Here is an 18,690-nt window from a genome sequence, read left to right as displayed (position 1 = left end):
CTTTTTTTCTGAGTAAAATATGTTAAAAATATATTTGTTTATATCTCAGTGAAGGTTTGCCTGAGTTAGCCTTGATGCTCCACATTCATTACATGTTTCCTGCCCCCCCACCCCACAAAGACACTAATCAGTTTGTTTTCATGGTATCTGCAAATGCCCTTAAAATACTGTCCATTCCATCCGGAGGAAAACGTCTCCCTTGATGGAAGAAAAAGAGAAAAAAAGAAAGTCTTTTCATATATAAAAACAAAATAAGAAGCTGATGACAGGAAAGCTTGAAGGCAACAACGCTGAAAATGCCCTCGGAGGAAAAGTCGCAGACAGCCGTCGGCTCCGCACGCCTCCTCAGAAACGAGCGGGCCGCTAATTACAGTCCTGCTAGAAGCTGCTCTGTCGTTTCTACGAGTGAGGAGAAACTGGCGAGGAAGACGAAGCCGCCGTTCGGTCGGACATCGGTGTTACAGAGGGAAGCTTCCATCTTCCTCCCTTCCTCTCGCTCCGCTTCGTCCTCGTTTTCAGTATTTATGCGCTGTAGTGACGGGGTGTCGTCTTCTGGGCTGCAGACAGAGAGGCACTTCTATAATCTCTGTTCAGGCTGCTGATTCCTCCGTGTCTGGATCTGTCTGGGTTTCACGTCGGCTTAAGATGAAAAGAACAGAAACCGTCACATAAACTGGAGACGACCCAGAAAGTCCGATGAAACTGATCAAACTGAACCATAAAGACTGAATTTGGGCGTGAATGTCTGAAAGGTTTGAGCAGCTCCGTGCCGCTGCCATCAGGGTCCGCTTTGTGTTTGTACATCTCTTAGTGTTAAAGGCCTGATGAGACACCAGAACCATTTAGTTTAGAAAGTTAACACGATTCTGCTCCGACAGCTCATTTTGTTCCTCGTTTTGCTCTTAATGCGTCATGGCGTCAAACAGAGGAAAACGTTTTGTTCATTCAGCTAATTTAGGGAGTTCAGGGTTATTGCACAGACTGATCTTCCAGCGAATGACGGACGAGTTCAGATACAAGTTAATTCATGGTTCAGTTTACCCTTTTTTTTACGTTAAATTTAAACCTGCTACGTTTACTAATGCTAGACTTCCTGCTCGGTCTGAACATGTGAGGAGGCCGGAGCTCAGCAGCCGGCGTTTTCCAGCGACAGCTGCGCCGTAGCCCTCTGCAGCTCCGAGCTCGCTCTGCGCTGGGTGGGAGCCGGAGGCAGCATCAGACCCAGGATCACTCCTCTTCCTCCTCCGTTATCCTCCTCTCCCTCCCTCTTCCCTTCCTCTCCCTCGCCTCTCACTTTCTTGTCCTCCGCTTCTTCTCTCTCTCCGTCCGCCTCCATCCTCTGGTCTTCGCTCCAGCGCCGTTTGAAGCGCAGTTTGAGCGGGATGCAGCGTGTGCCTCCGGGGCTGACGGGGGCCGCCTGGCCCGGCTCGGTCTTCAGGCCGATCAGGGGGAAGGGAAGTCCGCCGCCGCTGCCGGGGGGAGGGGTGGCGGGAGTTTTGAAGACCTCCTCGTCGTCGTCGGGGTCGTCTTCCGGGTTCATATGCGTTGGGGGCGGAGCAGAGGGGCTGCCGCTGCTTCTGTTGTTCAGATGATGATGGCGGCTGCGGGATAGAGGGAGGAACAGGTCACCCTCCTCATCCTCGCTGTTCTGATTAGGCTCGTCTTCCTCGCTGATGTCCGTGACCTCCACATCTTCCTCGGACAGGTCAGAGACCGGCTCCACCTGCAGAGGAACAGCAGGTTAACGGCGTCTGACTCAGGCGGACCTTCAAACTGTCACGGCGTGACCAGACTCACCTTGATCTTCGGCGGGGCTCCTCCTGCAGCAGAACCTGTTGTTGAACCGGAACCGGTGAACAAGGAGGAGTGATTGGAGGAAGAGGAGGACGCCAGGGAGCTCCCTGCCTCCCTCTGCTTGCGCCCGAGCGGCGGCGGCTGCAGCTTGAACTTGAACGGCGAGGGGTGTCCGTCCTCTCCGCCTCCCGGCTGTTGGCTGAGCGGGTGCGGCATGGGGGGGCCCTGCAGGTGGTGGGTGGCGGGCTTCTCGGGCGTAGGGCGGTGGGGCTGGGGGACGACGATGTTGGGGTAATGGAGGAAGGCTCGGGGGCTGAGGTGGTAGTTGTAAACGGACTGGGTGTGGGCCTGCAGATAGTGCTTCATATCCTCAGGGTTGAAGGAGAAGTGGGAGCCCATCATGGGGGAGGAAAGGGAGGGGGACGGGGTGTAGGCCAGGTGGGGGGTGGGGGTCATGGAGAGAGCCGGGGACAGAGTTGGGCCCAGCAGGCCTCCAGGGCCGGGCAGAGGGGAGACGGGGAACGGGGACAGAGGGTCTGGGTGGACCCTGGGAGCGGGCCTGGCTAACCCGGCCGGGTTGGTGTGGCCCCCGTAGAACCTGAACAGAGACTCATGAGGCAGACGGGGGGCAAGGAGCCCCCTAAAAGCTCTGTCGGCCCCGACGGCTCGCTCGTCCGCCGCCGCCGCCTCCTCCAGCTCAGAGTTGGTGGAGGTGCCGTCGCTGCAGTCGCTGACGGAGCCGCGGGCCATGCGGCGGGCCACGGTGCTGAACACGCCCGGGCTGCGCAGCTCCTCACTGGAGGAGAGGACCTCTGATGGCGTGGAGGGCGGGAAACGGAAGTGGGTCCCTCCGGTCGGGACAGGAGGGGCGCTCTGGGGGACTCCCCGGCCTGTGAGGAAGAACATCAGAGTTTATTCTCACTGAGAGAGAAGCTCTGCTGAAGCCAAAACTAGTATTCACACCATAAATAAACATTATTAAACAAAATAATTAAAGGAAAAGTCATGTTATACAGACTTAGCTCAGCTTTATTTTGAAATTTAAAACCACTGCAAACTCAGGATTAGATTTTCTTTGATTAAAAACATTCGGTTAATCTGTTGTAATCCTAGATAATTCAGTTAAATCCCTGAAGCCAGACTTTAGGTCTTCAGTCTAAAGAAACGATGAAAACCGACTGATCAGAGATCAGAATCGGCGCCTCGATCGGCTCTGATCAATAATCAGCAGGTGAAATAAACAGAAAGCATCTCTTCCCTAAATGGAGCCAAGCTAATAACCACCACCCCCACTTTTAGGCTCCAAATCCATTAACAATCTTAATTTAAAACATTTTCTTAATTAAACATTTAGGGATGAATGCTTTGAAATGTATTTAAGGATAATCTTATATATTAAAAAACTCTCTAACACACCTGCTGACATTATTGTCTTTCCTATTTTAAATAAAGGATAGAAGTTAAAATATTAACAGGTAACATTTGAATGAGCAGCAAAATCTTGAAGTCAAACAACCTTTTAATGATTTAAAAAACTACAAAACTGGTTTATGATCTGAACATACATGGAAGTTTTGATGTAGTAGATATGAGATTTAATTGAAAATAAGCTTTTTAGCTTAGCAGATATTCAGAATTTGACCTGCCAGGTAAAAAAGGAACAAAGTCTTCAACCTTAAACATTCTTCAACCATTAATTTTCATTTGTCCTAAAAATCATGCAGATTAAGTGATATTATTGAATTATCCAGACTTTTAGAGCCGTTGAAAAATGTTTTACAGAATGTATAATTTATGTGAGAAAAGCAAAGACATGTTTCTAGGGGACCTTTAATTACGGGACACCAGTTAAGGAATATTGAAGCTTTTGAAACACCTGTGAGTCTAAGCCTCAGTGATGCAAATGATCTTTGATCAACATGGAAGAAGCTACTGAATAGAACTATTGAATGTCGTTGTAGATCCAAGGAGCTGCGATGGTAGAAAAAAAATCAGAAATGAATCATCTAGATCGGGGGTCTCCAACGTTTTCCAGGCCAAGGACCCCAAACTGATGGCGAGATGGAGCAGGGACCCCCTAATTATATATATTGTATGAAATTGTGTTAAACTGGTCCTATAGTCACTCTATTACAGATGGAGTAATGTAACTAAAGTAATTTCTACCTGGGATTATTAAACTATTTCTGATTCCTGGTTGATGGGACAGGTGTTGTGAATGAAACGGTGCCCAGATTGAAAGAGCTCCTGTGTGTCTCTGAATGTGAGCATTGATGACTGAAAGACATCTTCTGCCTCCATTTATCTGTTTACTACAGTCTGTTCAATTCATGTTAATGTGGATTTAAAGACATTTCAATTAGTGGAAAAAATTGTAGGGGGAAATATAAAAGAAAAAATAGTCTAATGACCCAAAACTTTGACACCCTGTTGAAGACCTCCGATTTAGATAATGACAACCTGCTTGAACATATTTTCAGTAAATTTTATTTTGATTCAGGGAAAAAAAAACATGTACAAACTAGATTAATTTAAATTATTAACTTAAACTTAATTTAAACTTTGGATTTGTCTGGAACATAAAAGCTGATGCAAGCGACGCAGCTTATATGCTGCTTTTTAAGCAGACGCTACAAAGTGCAGAACCCGCTCAAAGCTCATAGGTCTGCTTCTGGCTGCACCGACCTCGCTGCTTCTTCCTCTAGTTATCAGCTCTGAATTGGGACAGTCTAACATGGGGAAGATATAACCCGTTATAAGGCAAGATACAGTTTTTGATCACTTGCCTACCCCTTACAAATGGAGTCCCCCCCGTCCCTCAGTGAGATCTAGAAGCATAAGATCTATATCCAGCCATTCAGCAAAGATGCTGCTACATGGCTGTACATCTTATTGGCATTTGACCAATTAGATGAACCCTTGAATGATATTTTAGCGACTGTAAATTAAGTTGGAAAAAAAAAAGTTAAGAGGTCAGGAAAAAAGGTAAAAAGCTAATTAAAATGTAAAAAAATTAATAAGCCGAGTTAACATTTATATTTAGGTTTCTAAACTAAAAAAATCTAAGTGCCACTATCAGCATTAATTCTTCTAAGTTTATGTTGTACAGAAAAAAATGTGTTTCTTTCACTTTGTGTGTTTTTCATAAATTTTTAAGAGAAGCACTTTTGTTATTTTTCTTAATATATTCAGGCAAGTTGGTATTTTTTGTTACTATATTGAAATTAATTTTTACCATCAAAATATTCATCTTATAAGGAATTGTCCTGGATTCTAATAACACTATTGGCTTGAAATTTTGATTTTCAAAGTATTTCAATGAGTGCCCGATAAAGGGTTAATACACATACGTTTTTGACGCCCTAAACGTGTCTTAACCAGCTGATTAGAGTTAACTTGTTCCAACTACTAAGAACTGCCGTTTAATTTGAGACATGATGATGTTTTCTTTGTTTGGCAAAGAATGGACGCCCGTAGGCGCCTGCAATGAGGATCTAAACCTAATTTAGGCTCACTGTAGTGTAAATACTAACGTTGAACTGCTGTTGGTGTAAATATCTCTACAGACCCCAGCAGAAAGGAGTTGCAGTCTGAAGCTATGTGTAATATGTGTGCATCCTGCATTAATTGGATTAATCTACCGTATTTAAATAATCGTCAACTAATTTAGTAATCGATTGACTCTAAAACCTGCCTTTAGCTGACAGAGTAACCCAATTAGAGCAGTAAATACATGAAAATCGTAAAAAAATATACAAATATTTCACATTTAAGATAAAAAAAAAAACATTTTCTTCTATTAATATGCTCAATGCAGAACTCCTCAAGTGGAAAAGTTTTAGTTTCACTTTGTTTAAATCTGTAAAAAAAAATACTCTTTAAGGAACCTTTTGCTTTCAGATAATTAATGAAAAAATAATCTACAATTTAACTGATAAATATATCAGATTATTAATAAAAAAAATAATCACAGTTTAACTGATAAATAATCGTTAGTTTCAACCGTAATCATGCACTGTAACTTGTTTGGCGTTTTCTTTCCTTTTTATATTTTATATGAATAAATTATGCTGATGTAGGTTCTCAGTCATCCAGGTCATAGTCATTCCGTAAAAATTCAAAAAAATAAAAAAATATCCACTTCAAATCTTGGAAACCAAGTCCAGCGGATATTTTTAGATTTTTTTAATTTTTACGGTATGAATAAATTACTGACATTAAATATAAAAAGGAAAGACAATGAGTTCTTCCAGATAAAGGAGAGACTAAAGAACTTGACCCAGTTTTGGACCTGAGGAAACGCATCCGACAGGTTAAATGGTTCTGGGAAACGTTCCGGGTCACAGATTTAAACTCTCCTATTTCTCTGGACTCTAAAGCTATAAGCAGTGAGAGAAACGTGAAGGTAGAGTCTGAGGAGTTCCTTCAGTCTCCCCGCTCTGCCTGTGGCGCTGCAGTAAATTCTTGGCATGGAAGCACACGCCGGGATTAAATATTGGAAAAGTCGATCCGGCTGCCATTACAAACATGGGCTGGGTTCCTCTGTTTTTTTCCAGCGCCTGCCATTTAAAAAAAAAGGAAAAAGAAACCCCATCTGTGCCATGTGTGTCAGGAATGATGAGTGGAGGGAAACTGCATGTGTGTGTGTGCAGCCATCATATGAAACCATCATATCACAACATGTTAGTGTGTGGGCCACATCACACGGAGGCTATAATTAAAGTTTCGTGCTGCACTTATGTCACCCGGTCTCCAACGCTCCATATGGGCTGTGTTTACACTGGGTGGCCGGGCCCAGAACGGCTGCGGACCGAGGAGGAGAGGGATAAACGCAGACGTGGCACACGCCGTTACCAGGCAGATAAACGCATCAGGCCGCTTCACGCCTCCACAGCAGCCAACCTGCTTCAGATTTGTTCCACTAATGAAACAACATGTTTAAGGGGGATTTTTTTTTCTTTTGGCTAAAGATTGTAAGGAAGCCTGCTGAGAAAAAGGTTGCTCAACAACTACCCAGAAGGCATTGGGAAACAGGAAATAAAGTCAGTCTGTTCCCTCTAAAAGGTTAAAAACACGTTTTATTCTGATGCGTATCGGCTGGTTTTCTCCTTCCTGTTGCAGCAGAATTCAGACCCCGCTCTAACCCCCACTTGATGGTGGGAAAGGTGAAGCTGAAACTGCTGCTAAAAATGTTCAAGATCTCGTTTTGAAACAGATATTGCGTCTTCTGTTTGGTCAGATGTTCTGAATCATTAAAAGACCCAAAAATTTTCTAAAAAACCGTTGTACCCACATTTAGTATCTAAAATGTTGAGGTGCTTTTGTAAAAAAACAGGCCCACAGCATCACACATCCACCCTCGTACCAAACAAGATCTCCTCTCTGGCTCATCCAGGCAAAGCCACATCACTCCCATCGTCTCCTCCCTGCACCGGTTCCTGCTGCGTTTTCGGACACACTTGTTTTTGAAGGCCTTCATGGTCTCGCTCGCTATATTAAACTGAGATGTTGACGGTAAATCGCCCCAGCAGAGATCTCCGGTCTGCCTTTTTTAAACTGTTCTGGATGTCCTTAGGTTCCGGTATAAACCGTAAGTGGTTACCGCGCCTAAGCTGTGGAACATTCAGCCCCTCCAGGGTTCGTACAGCATAAGGCAAGTTAAATTCAAGACCTTTTAAGACTTTTTAATGCCACTTGAAAAAAAAATTTAAGTCCAAATTCACAAGAAACACAAGAAAAACCCGCTTGCGACAACTTAACCCAAAGGTTTATTTTAACATAAACCACTGCACTAATGTTTCAAATGTTGAAAAGCTTCTCATACAGGAAGAAAGCTAAAAACACACAAATGACAGATATATTATTTAACTGAATTCACAAACTTTGTTTTAGCAGGGAACAAAACAAATCAGTTTTAAAGCCCCAACATAACCAGTGCTAAGTCTTTTTTGCAGCTATTTTTCTTAGTACGGTTTTCTTAGTATGTTTGATTTGGTGATAAGTGGAGGCGTTGCAGAGACAAGGGTGGAACTAAACCGAGAACTCTGTAACTCGATTTTGACGCTTTGTGTTTCGTGCTTCGCATGTGCGACTCCACTGCCTTAATTCCCATCGTTCTGAGCTTGAATGACTTCTTGCACAAAATCCACTGAGCCTCATGTATGTTCCCTGGTTTTAGCCATGGAGAAAACTCTTGGCTGGAGACAATTTATGTTACATTTACACTTGCTCATATTTTCCAGACAAAAAGTTAATGGCGCATCTCCCAAATGTCCCAGCCGCAACAACGCTTTTATTGGTTCCGCTATCGGGACGGAACCAATAATGGCGAGCCGTTATTTTTTTTTTTATAAAAAAAAAAAAATTGTTAATTTCAATGTTTTATTTAGATTACAAAAATAAACCGTAATAAAAATAATCCTATATATGATGTTTTAAAAATTAAGACCTACGAATAACTGATTTAAGACATTTTGATATTTAATATTTTTAATATTTATTTATCAAAGATGGAAATCAGCTCTTTATCAAGGCTAATATCTCTAATGTAGAAACTGATAAGTACAGTGAACATCAGTTATCTTTACTTTCAGGGTTTATTCTGTATAGATCTCTGATAGGGTTGAACAATTCAGACAAAAATCATAAACGAGACTTAAAAACAAAAATTATTCTAATTTCATTTTGATTTTCCTTTTAACTAATCCTCAGCATTTACCTGCTTTACTGCAGGATTTCATTGTTTTTATTACTTCTTCTAGCTTTTTGCCTTTTAACGGCTTTCATTTGATGTCAGGAGCTCTGAAGCACCTAAAAATAACAAGAACTTCTCTAAAAAAAAGCAAAAAACCTGATTTAATTTAATTGTTTTTGGGAAACCTTTACCCATTACGAGTCAGTTCATAGGTATACAGCTATAGAGTGGACATGTGAGCCAAATGTTTAAATTTATTGGTCCAAGAAGAGTCACAGATATTAGAACAATAAACAAAAAAAAAATGTTGATACCAGAGATAAATATTCGCTGACCGATATTTTGGGCTGATATTTATTTTATTCTCGTATCAACATCAGCTGATTCCTGCAACCATTTGCCAGTTAATTAGTACCTCCAGCAGCTGCGCCTTAAGATCAGGTGCAGCACACGCTGGCTGCTCCTCATTTACTCTCCATTGTTATATTTTGCTGTGATTTATTAATAAATCTTTATTTTGATTAATATTGAGACTTTTGTAACAGTTGCTATCATTGTGTCATTTGTATCTTGTAAATAGAGGAAGAAAAGACAGTATTGGTTTTAAAAATAAAGAAAAAATGAACAGCACAAATGTGAGGGGTCGGTTACGGAAGAGGATTAGGGCCGCTGAAAAAAAAAAAAAAAAAAAAGTTAACTGATTTTTTTAATTTTATTTCAGTTTAGTATGGGAAAAAAATTCAGAATTCAGACTTTAATCTCAGAATTTTGGATTTTAATGTAGATGGGTACCATGAAGGAAGAGATGTGGGAGAACTCAGCTTCACTGACAAAGATGATAACATGTTTGTTAGCTGTCAGAATTCTGAGAAAAAAGTCAGAATTCTGAGATTAAAGTCAGAATTCTGAGATTAAAGTCAGAATTCTGAGATTAAAGTCAGAATTCTGAGATAAAAAGTCAGAATTCTGAGATAAAAAGTCTGAATTCTGAGATTAAAGTCAGAATTCTGAGATTAAAGTCAGAATTCTGAGATTAAAGTCAGAATTCTGAGATTAAAGTCAGAATTCTGAGATTAAAGTCAGAATTCTGAGATAAAAAGTCAGAATTCTGAGATAAAAAGTCTGAATTCTGAGATTAAAGTCAGAATTCTGAGATTAAAGTCAGAATTCTGAGATTAAAGTCAGAATTCTGAGATTAAAGTCAGAATTCTGAGATAAAAAGTCAGAATTCTGAGATAAAAAGTCAGAATTCTGAGATTAAAGTCAGAATTCTGAGAAAAAAGTCAGAATTCTGAGAATAAAATCAGAATTCTGAGATAAAAAGTCTGAATTCTGAGATTACAGTCAGAATTCTGAGAAAAAAGTCAGAATTCTGAGAAAAAAGTCAGAATTCTGACTTTTTTCCCATATTAAACTAAAATTAAATTTAAAAATCAGTTAACTATTTTTTTTTTTCCAGTGGCCCTAAACCTCTTCCGTAGTCGGTTAATCATCAGTATCCCTTTAAAACCTTTATTGCTTGATTTCCATTTTTAACAGAAAGAGATGTTATTAGTTTAAATTATACTTTAAACATAAGATCCACAAAGTCTTATAAAATGTTTTTTAAGAAATGGGCGAGATTAAACTATTTTAATGTTTTTTTAAAACCATGTAAAGGAATAATTTATCTATAGAAGAAGTATAAAGGTGCAGGAAGTTCAACGCGATCGGACAGAAACATTTAACGAGTCCGAAAACTCAAAGCAGCATTAGAAGCTAGAAGGTCTAACAGCTGGAGGTAATTTTAACGGACGTTTCTGCACCTAAAGCTAAACCTTCTACAGACTGAGGAGTGAAACTTCTGCTCTTCGGTGTGTAAATCACCTCAGAGTATTTTAACACAGACCCGGCCAGGACTTCTCATGCTGGTGTGATGCTGTACCTACCGGAGCCCATGTCGATGAAGGGGTAATTGACGAGCACCAGTTTGTTGAAGTTGAACTTGTAGGTGAATCTCTTCCCTTTGGTCTTGTGGAGGATCCTCTTGTTGTAGTAATATCTGAGGAAAAGAGGACAGAACACGTCACCGTCTGAGAACTGTTCACCATGTCGCCGAAGTTAATAAAAAGGAACAAATAGGAAAGCCTAACGTTTAATCTAACTGTGATGTATGACGACACATGGTGTTTGTCCGATCAGTGTAAAACAGAAAGATACTGAAAGCTTCCTGGAAGACTGTCAGCTTAACTAACAAAAATTCTACTTTACATTTTTTGAGATATCTGGTGAAAAACAAACTGATTTTAGAGTTTTAAAAGACTGATATTAGTTAAGTTAACCATGAGTGGACTGATCTTCTAAATGTTTTCTTTTAAAGGCATCATCTCTGTAACCGGCCCGTATTTTTCCAGAACCATCTCGGTAAAGAAACCAAAGTCTGATCTTTCTCATCCAGAACAGGATTGTTAGTTTTATTGTTGTTATAATATCAGCTGTGATGCTGCCATCATCACCTTTGTTTCTAGATGTTGGAGCTTGGCCTGTTTTCCAGTGTAGTCCTGTTTCTCTGACTGTGACTAACTGGATGTGCTCTCTTCATCCTCTGACATGGGAGCTGGCTCGGAGCTCGTCTGCCTGGCTGTGTGTTTTCTGGACGGGGCCGCCTTTTACAGCTGCTTTTTGCATCTCTGCTTCTGTCTCCTTGAACCCCAGTGGGCCTCAGCAGATGGCCGCTCACACTGATCCTGGTTCTACTGGAGGTTTCTTCTTGTTAAAAATTATTTTTTCCTCTCCACTGTCGCTACAAGCATGCTTAGTGTGAGAGATTAGCTTCGAGTCAATGAGTCGATGCAATCAGCTGGTTTTCCTTAGATAGAAAACTTTGAATCAATCTGACTGGATGATCTGGTGAACTGGAAAGTGACCTGAGATGACATGATGTGAATTGGAGCTATAGAAATAAACTGAATTGAATTGTTGAGCTACATAGTACAGCTATCTACACCAAAGATATTCACCCCCCCATAGAAAAATGAATTTAAAACATTATGAATTCCCAATGATTCCTGTTCTACAGAGAATCCCCTCATTGGTAAGAGGTTACAGAAGCATGCACCTTTCTAGAAGTTCATGAAACCAGATTTAAGCACATCAGGATGTTTTAAATGCATGAACAGAAATAATGTAATTCCTCGATGGTTTTTCTGTTTCATTCAAAACTAGATGTCAGACGGGATTAAAATTTTTTAGTCACAGGGTCTGTAAATAATTACGTTTAGTTGAAAACCCTATCGAAAAAATAAACCAACTTTTCAATAAAAAAAAACTCATGAGCGAAGGAACGTGCATATTTCATGTATTCTATTGATTACTGATTGGCTGAAAATTATGATAATTAAGTTTTATGTTGAAGTTATACTTTTTTTTTTTCCTTCTTTAGGATGACTATGACCTGGATGATGTTCCTAACTATTGGGGCTGCAACAAACAATCCAAAGTTTAGCATAGATGTCCATACTGATTTAAGTTGTGTTTAAAAACAGTTTCTGTGGCTGTTAAGCTCAGTAAAAGTCAGGGTACTGACCCAGCTATTACCACTTTCCCACTGGCAGAAAAACCTGTTTAAATCCGGGAACAATCAGATTTTAGTGGCAGTGGGAACAGATCACTGACGTAGTCTACCTGGGTCACAGGACTCTACAAGCGACCAGCGTTAAAATGAACCTCGGCTTTGATCCGCATGCTGTGGGAACTAGAGCTGGGCCGACCAGCTAAATCACGTGACACCATTGAATGCAACGTACTGACGTCATCACACCGCGCCAGTCGCTTCTGATCTAACAAACTGAAACAACTCTGTATACATGCGATAAACATGGAGCAGCTCTGGTGAGCGGGATTCAGACAGATAATAGAGCGAAACAATAAAGCTGGCCGCTCACAAAGGGCCTGGTTCTGCTGGAGGCTTCTACCTGTTAAAAAGGGTGTTTTTTTCTCTCCACTGTCACTGCATGCATCCTTGGTTTGAAGGGTTGCTGCAGTCCAGGAGGAGTAAAGCCTGCTCTTCTTTAGAAAAGGTTTAATCTGAGCGGATGATTTGATTTAAATGTTTCTGCGAAGTGAGATGAAGTGTTGTGAACTGGATTTAATTGTGTTGAATTAAATGTAATATTTATCCATTTGTTGGGAGTTTCAGTTCTTATATATTCACACCAGACGCCAATAACCCAACTAATGATCACAGTAATAGATGTACAGATAATAAATGCTGCAACTGAAATATCACTGCAACAATAATATATTAAATCAAGCTTTTGTCCAGTTTGATGTCTCTATCAAATGATCTAGTGTTGCAGCTCTGACCAGTAGCAAACTGGTCCAAAATCAAACTAAAGAACAGAAGCACTGAACAAGATTATGAATTGATTATGAATGTTAATGAAACTATACGCTGAATAAGGGACGTTCTAGAAGGAAAGTAATTTACCTCAGTGAAGCAAACCTCAGTAAACAGGCTGTTTTCTAAGTGAACGTTTCAATTCAAAGCCTCACTGAAGGAGGAGAGCCATCCATTCAGATTTAGTCTTATCCAGGCAGCACCATTAGTAGGAGTGCATTAGTCATCATCAGTACACAGAGTGATGTAAAGCCTGAATAGGCAGCTGCTGACAGCTCCTCCAAAAGACAAGAAAATGGCCCAGTGTGACTCACCAACAGCCACATTCATATTTCTTTACACAAAAACAAGTAAATCGGAGTGCCTCATTCAGCGGGGACTATCCACTTCATTGTGGGAAATGGAATACGCGTCATTTCCAGTTATATGAAGCACAGAGGAGCTCAGTGGGGAAATCTGCACAGAAAAACATGGATTTATGGCTGGATGTCTGACTTAGACTGAATGAGGGATCATGAAGCCACTCTGTGCATCAATCCATGCTTTCCTACACTTCCATTAAGATTAATGTTATTTAAAGACAGATATAGAAGAAATCTGGCTTGAAGTGATTGAACTGAAGGTAAAGATGCAGAAATTTCACAATTTGAGGTGATGGTGAATTTTCACAGGGCTGTAAACTTTCCAAAAATCCACACATTAGGGGCGACGGTTACAGAAATCACCAAATAATGGGGATATGAGTCATCCTGCTCAAACTGAATCCAGCGTGAACACAATATTAGTCATGGGAGTTTTGCACAAAGGAGGGAGAAAGTGGAGAGAAGAAGGAGCTCATCGAGCGTCTCAATGACTCAATGAGCGAAGGGCCTCTTCTGAAAGGAACGGCTGTGATGAACTCCCACACTCTCACATGTACTACAGCCGGCACAAAGCCGCCAACGGCCAGAACCGGCAGGAAAAATAAGCAGGGGGGGGATCAGTGGAGTAATCAAGGGCTGGAGGAGCTGAGGTGGTTTCGGACGAACAAACTGCCTGATGAACAGCAGCTTTACTTCCAGTGATTCTAGGTGCAGAACTTTGGACCAGAACACGAGATCACAGTTTAATATTTCCATAAAGCTGCTCTGATGTTTTAAAGCTGACAACATCAGCGTAGTCAGAAATATTAGCTTAATTCTCTGTAAATCTGGGTATGTGAAGACTAGGGGTGTAAATAATCGTTTTGTATCGATGCATCGATACGTCCGCAAGAGTATCGATTCATGTTTTTTTTTTTTCCTCAGGTCTATTTTTATCCATTTGCTCCTGGGCGTAATTCTTCCTCCTGTGCTGCGGTGGCGCTAAACCTATTTTGCCCTCCTACATACCTTCCTGGTTATACTCTTACTGCAGTGTGTTGCAGTGAGCTGCTGGGTCTGTGCTATATGCTGTGGGTCTAGATACGGCCGAGGCGGTGAGGAAGTGGGGGCGAGTTTAGTCCGACGACGGAGGGACATGAGGGCCAAAAAGAGCGGAGATCCAGGTGGAAAAAGGGTCCCAGCGTTCTCACGCACCTCGCTCTTCTAGCAGGTCAAACTTCACGAGTTGTTTTCCTCAATTTCGGTCATAAAAAAAAACAAGCCGGCCTCCTGTCTTCCGCACTGTTTGAGGTCAGCTACAATTTGGGAGAGGTGCAGCGGAGCCTCTGTGGAGGGGGCGGGACGTCTGGAGCCGAGGTATTGCATTGCACTCATTGCACTGATTTTGTGCAGTATTTTTTGATGCAGGCCTTTCAGAATCTATAACGCAGGGGTATTATTATTGTTCAGTGAATGAGGTTTTAATAGGAATAGGTGGAGTGGGATGGGTCAGGAGTGAAAATCCACTCCTGTGTCAGTCTCTACTACCGGGGTCACAGGACTCTGCAAGCGACCAGCTTTAAAATGAACCTCGGCTTTGATCCGCATGCTGTGGGAACTAGAGCTGGGCCGACCAGGTAAATCACGTGACACCATTGAATGCAACGTACTGACGTCATCACACCGCGCCAGTCGCTTCTGATCTAACAAACTGAAACAACTCTGTATACATGTGATAAACATGGAGCAGCTCTGGTGAGCGGGATTCAGACAGATAATAGAGCGAAACAATAAAGCTGGCCGCTCACAAAGGGCCTGGTTCTGCTGGAGGCTTCTACCTGTGCAACTTTTCTACTTCTGTTATTTGCTGTTTTTTCAAAAAAAAAAAAAAAAAAAAAAAAAATTGAAAAAAAAAAGGTGAAAAAAACAAACAAAAAACAATCGAATCGTGATGTATTCTCGAGTATCGAAAATAATCGAATCGTTGGGTCAGGAAAATCGATACTGAATCGAATCGCCATGATTGATGTGATTTACACCCCTAGTTAGGTTAGTGTCAAAGTTTTCTGTATCAGCATTGGCTTTCACAAAAGATGGAAGAAGGAAAAAAGAACCAGTTGATCTCTAATAAAAAGCTGCAGCCTTTTTAAAAAAAAATCTTAGAATATTTGCATGCAGTAAACAGCACAAAGCTTAACTTGAGCTTTGATTGGTAAAACTTGTTACTGAAGCTTAAGGAGACTAAAGCGAATGTGTCTCTTCAGCAGCAATGGTTTATTACAAGTATTGCAAGTATTTCAACAACCTGTAGCTTTTAACATTAAGAGATGACAGCAGGTGGTGTTCATAAAGACACCCTATGCTTAAACTTTAACATAATCCTGTTTGCTTTATTTTTAATTGATACCAGTTAGCTTCTGTTGATAAATCTGCCTAAATTATCACTGAAAAGATGATTATCCTTATGGATGGCATTGTTTCCTAGCCAAGCAGAGAGGGCAGCTGCACACAGCTCATGTTCAGAAGGTGTGAATCACTTCACGACTCTGAAAACTAATAAGTGCATCTGAACAAAACACTTGGAGGACACGTAGAGTCCTTTCCACACAGTCAGAGGGTAAACATGGGGGTTAGAACAAAGGTGTGAACCGTATCAGAGCAGTGAACGCAGTAAACACCAGGATGCAGCAATTCCCACTGCGCTGCTGGACGACCAGACTCGGACACAGGAGACCCTGGATGCCTGCTTCTAACACATGAAGGAAAGTGAAGACTCAATCTGCATCCAGTAAACACATGCTCAAATCCAGAGACATGACCATGGCACATGCATGAATGAAAGCACACATGTGTAACACCGCTAACTAACTTCAAAAGATGCAGAGAAGCATCAAAGATTAAAGGAACTTTCTTCAAACGCCGTCAGAATCAATTAACGGCCTGTGGTTCATATAAAAGCTTCAGAAACCACAACAAAGACATTTTGGTTCCAGCTTTTCGTCAATGTGAAACAGATCAGAGACGAAGCAAGAATTAGTCTTAAATAGGGAACGTTTATGTGCTGATAAAACTGCTTGTGAATAGGAAGAAAAAGAAAGTTCCAACGTCCAACTTTCTGTTCCTGATGAGTTTATAATAGCTTGAATTTCGAAATGCAAACATTGACATTAAAATACCAACTTAATAGCTTAAAATCAGAGCTCCAATGCACCAATTAATCATCTTTTGGTCCAAAGTGGTCTTTTTTCCCCCTTCATTGGCTCAGGGCAACAACCAGCAGGTCAAACACTGAATGTTTAGACTCTGCAAAACAAAAAATCTAATCCATGTTCTTTGAAGTTTAAATGGGGAACAGCTAATAATTTCTTCATGATTTTGAACTTTTGAATTTAAAAAATTTATATGAGAGCTCAGAATCTGCAGCTAGGACCTTAAACTTAGTGTTGGAGGGTAAATGTCTTTGTTTAATCTTTATTTACATGTACGATACAAGTTCACTTCTTAAAAACTCAAGGTCGGAATATGTGATGCTTTTAATTGGTGTGCAGATTTGGCTTCTATAATTTAAGCAAACACGTCCCTCTCGCTATCTAAATTACCTGAACTAATGGGATCTTTATGTATGTAATGCATGATTCTAGATCAGTGAAGTCTACATGGAATAAAGTCTGATGCTACGTTCAGACCGCTCGCTGCAGAAGCAGCTAGTTTATGTGCAAAGTCAATGGCTGACACGCAGCAAAAGGTCCTGCAGCGCGTTTAGAGCTGCAGAAGCAGCTAGTTTATGTGCAAAGTCAAAGGTTGACACGCAGCAAAAGGTCCTGCAGCGCGTTTTGAGCTGCAGAAGAAGCTAGTTTATGTGTAAAGTCAATGGCTGACACGCAGCAAAAGGTCCTGCAGCGCATTTTGAGCTGCAGAAGCTGCTAGTTTATATGCAAAGTCAAAGGTTGACACGCAGCAAAAGGTCCTGCAGCGCGTTTTGAGCTGCAGAAGCAGCTAGTTTATATGCAAAGTCAAAGGTTGACACGCAGCAAAAGGTCCTGCAGCGCGTTTTGAGCTGCAGAAGCTGCTAGTTTATATGCAAAGTCAAAGGTTGACACGCAGCAAAAGGTCCTGCAGCGCGTTTTGAGCTGCAGAAGCAGCTAGTTTATATGCAAAGTCAAAGGTTGAGACACAGCAAAAGATCCTGCAGCGCGTTTTGAGCTGCAGAAGCAGCTAGTTTATATGCAAAGTCAATGGCTGACACGCAGCAAAAGATCCTGCAGGGCGTTTTGAGCTGCAGAAGCTGCTAGTTTATATGCAAAGTCAAAGGTTGACACGCAGCAAAAGGTCCTGCAGCGCGTTTTGAGCTGCAGAAGCAGCTAGTTTATATGCAAAGTCAAAGGTTGAGACACAGCAAAAGATCCTGCAGCGCGTTTTGAGCTGCAGAAGCAGCTAGTTTATATGCAAAGTCAATGGCTGACACGCAGCAAAAGATCCTGCAGGGCGTTTTGAGCTGCAGAAGCAGCGCCTCACAGGCTTCAGAGCATCTGACGCACTTCAGAAACAGCAGCTGCTGGTGTTGGAAAAATGTAACTTTTGCTGCTCAATGCATCACATCAACCAATCGGAGAGAAGCTGATCTAGGAGCTGGCAGGGAGACAAACACAGCACTGCTGATGCAGAGCGCTATTATCACTCCTCTGAAAAAGTTTATTAACACCTAAATTAACTTAAAATATCAAAACCAGCCAGCAAAATATGTTTGCTTTATTATTGGGTTGGATTATGTACGTGAAAAACGCCTTCCAGTCGCCGTAGACGGTAGCAGAAAACCGCAAAGGAGGCGACCGGGCCAGAGGCTGCTGTTGAATGGGATTTCCAGGGACAGAGCACCACAGTAGTACCGCTCAGACCGCCGCTGTACGGGGGTGTGAGCGGCTCCGACAGCAGAAGAATATCTAAACGGACTGCACAGATGGAGTTTTCTGGTTGACTTTCTCAATTAAAAACAAATGAAAACTACTTTTAATCCGCTGATAACCAAAAATATAGCAAAGCTGCTCTTTGCCATTGAACACAGGAGCAGCAGAAGCATCAGACCCATCAGGACAAACTTTACCGGACGTCTGAATTTGATGTGGACAAGCATCAAAAATGAAGAAGAAGAATCTTTTCTTCTGCTTCCAGTGCCTGCGGTCTGAACGTAGCATTATTCATTAAAATAAGCCAAACAACTCTTGATTGTATCCGCCATTGTTTAAGGGATAGAAAGAATAGAGTAGCTCCATCCAATGACCATCGGACCCCATTTTCAACCACGCAGCCAGAGCAGCAAACATGCTTCATCTCTGTACAAGAACTAAACTTGTACAAGCTATAAAAATAAAGCAGCACGCGTGTTTTTGCTGCCTCTGCTGCGTGCGGTCTAAACGTAGCATGGATGAATCATATATTGCTTTACATTCATCACCTTGGAATGAAATAAACTGCTCTGAAATCAT

The 18,690-nt window shown here is 41.5% G+C and overlaps 1 protein-coding gene across 1 annotated transcript in view; it reads right to left on the bottom strand.

Annotated features, from left to right (window-relative positions):
- Positions 1-744: 744 nt before the first annotated feature.
- The window catches only part of erf (Ets2 repressor factor), a 64,666-nt gene continuing 46,720 nt past the window's right edge, over positions 745-18,690 (bottom strand). Inside the window, exons 3-5 of the mRNA XM_038302792.1 lie at positions 10,417-10,529; positions 1,798-2,684; positions 745-1,723 (exon numbers count right to left, since the gene is read on the bottom strand). Of these exons, the coding sequence (XP_038158720.1) occupies positions 1,127-1,723; positions 1,798-2,684; positions 10,417-10,529 (1,597 nt within the window). The 3' untranslated portion in view covers positions 745-1,126. The remainder of the gene's footprint in view (positions 1,724-1,797; positions 2,685-10,416; positions 10,530-18,690) is intronic.

The sequence above is a fragment of the Cyprinodon tularosa genome, unplaced genomic scaffold (assembly GCF_016077235.1).
Source record: "Cyprinodon tularosa strain WSP-4 unplaced genomic scaffold, ASM1607723v1 ctg5, whole genome shotgun sequence".
NCBI lineage: Eukaryota > Metazoa > Chordata > Actinopteri > Cyprinodontiformes > Cyprinodontidae > Cyprinodon > Cyprinodon tularosa.
This window is presented reverse-complemented; position numbering and strand designations above follow the sequence as displayed.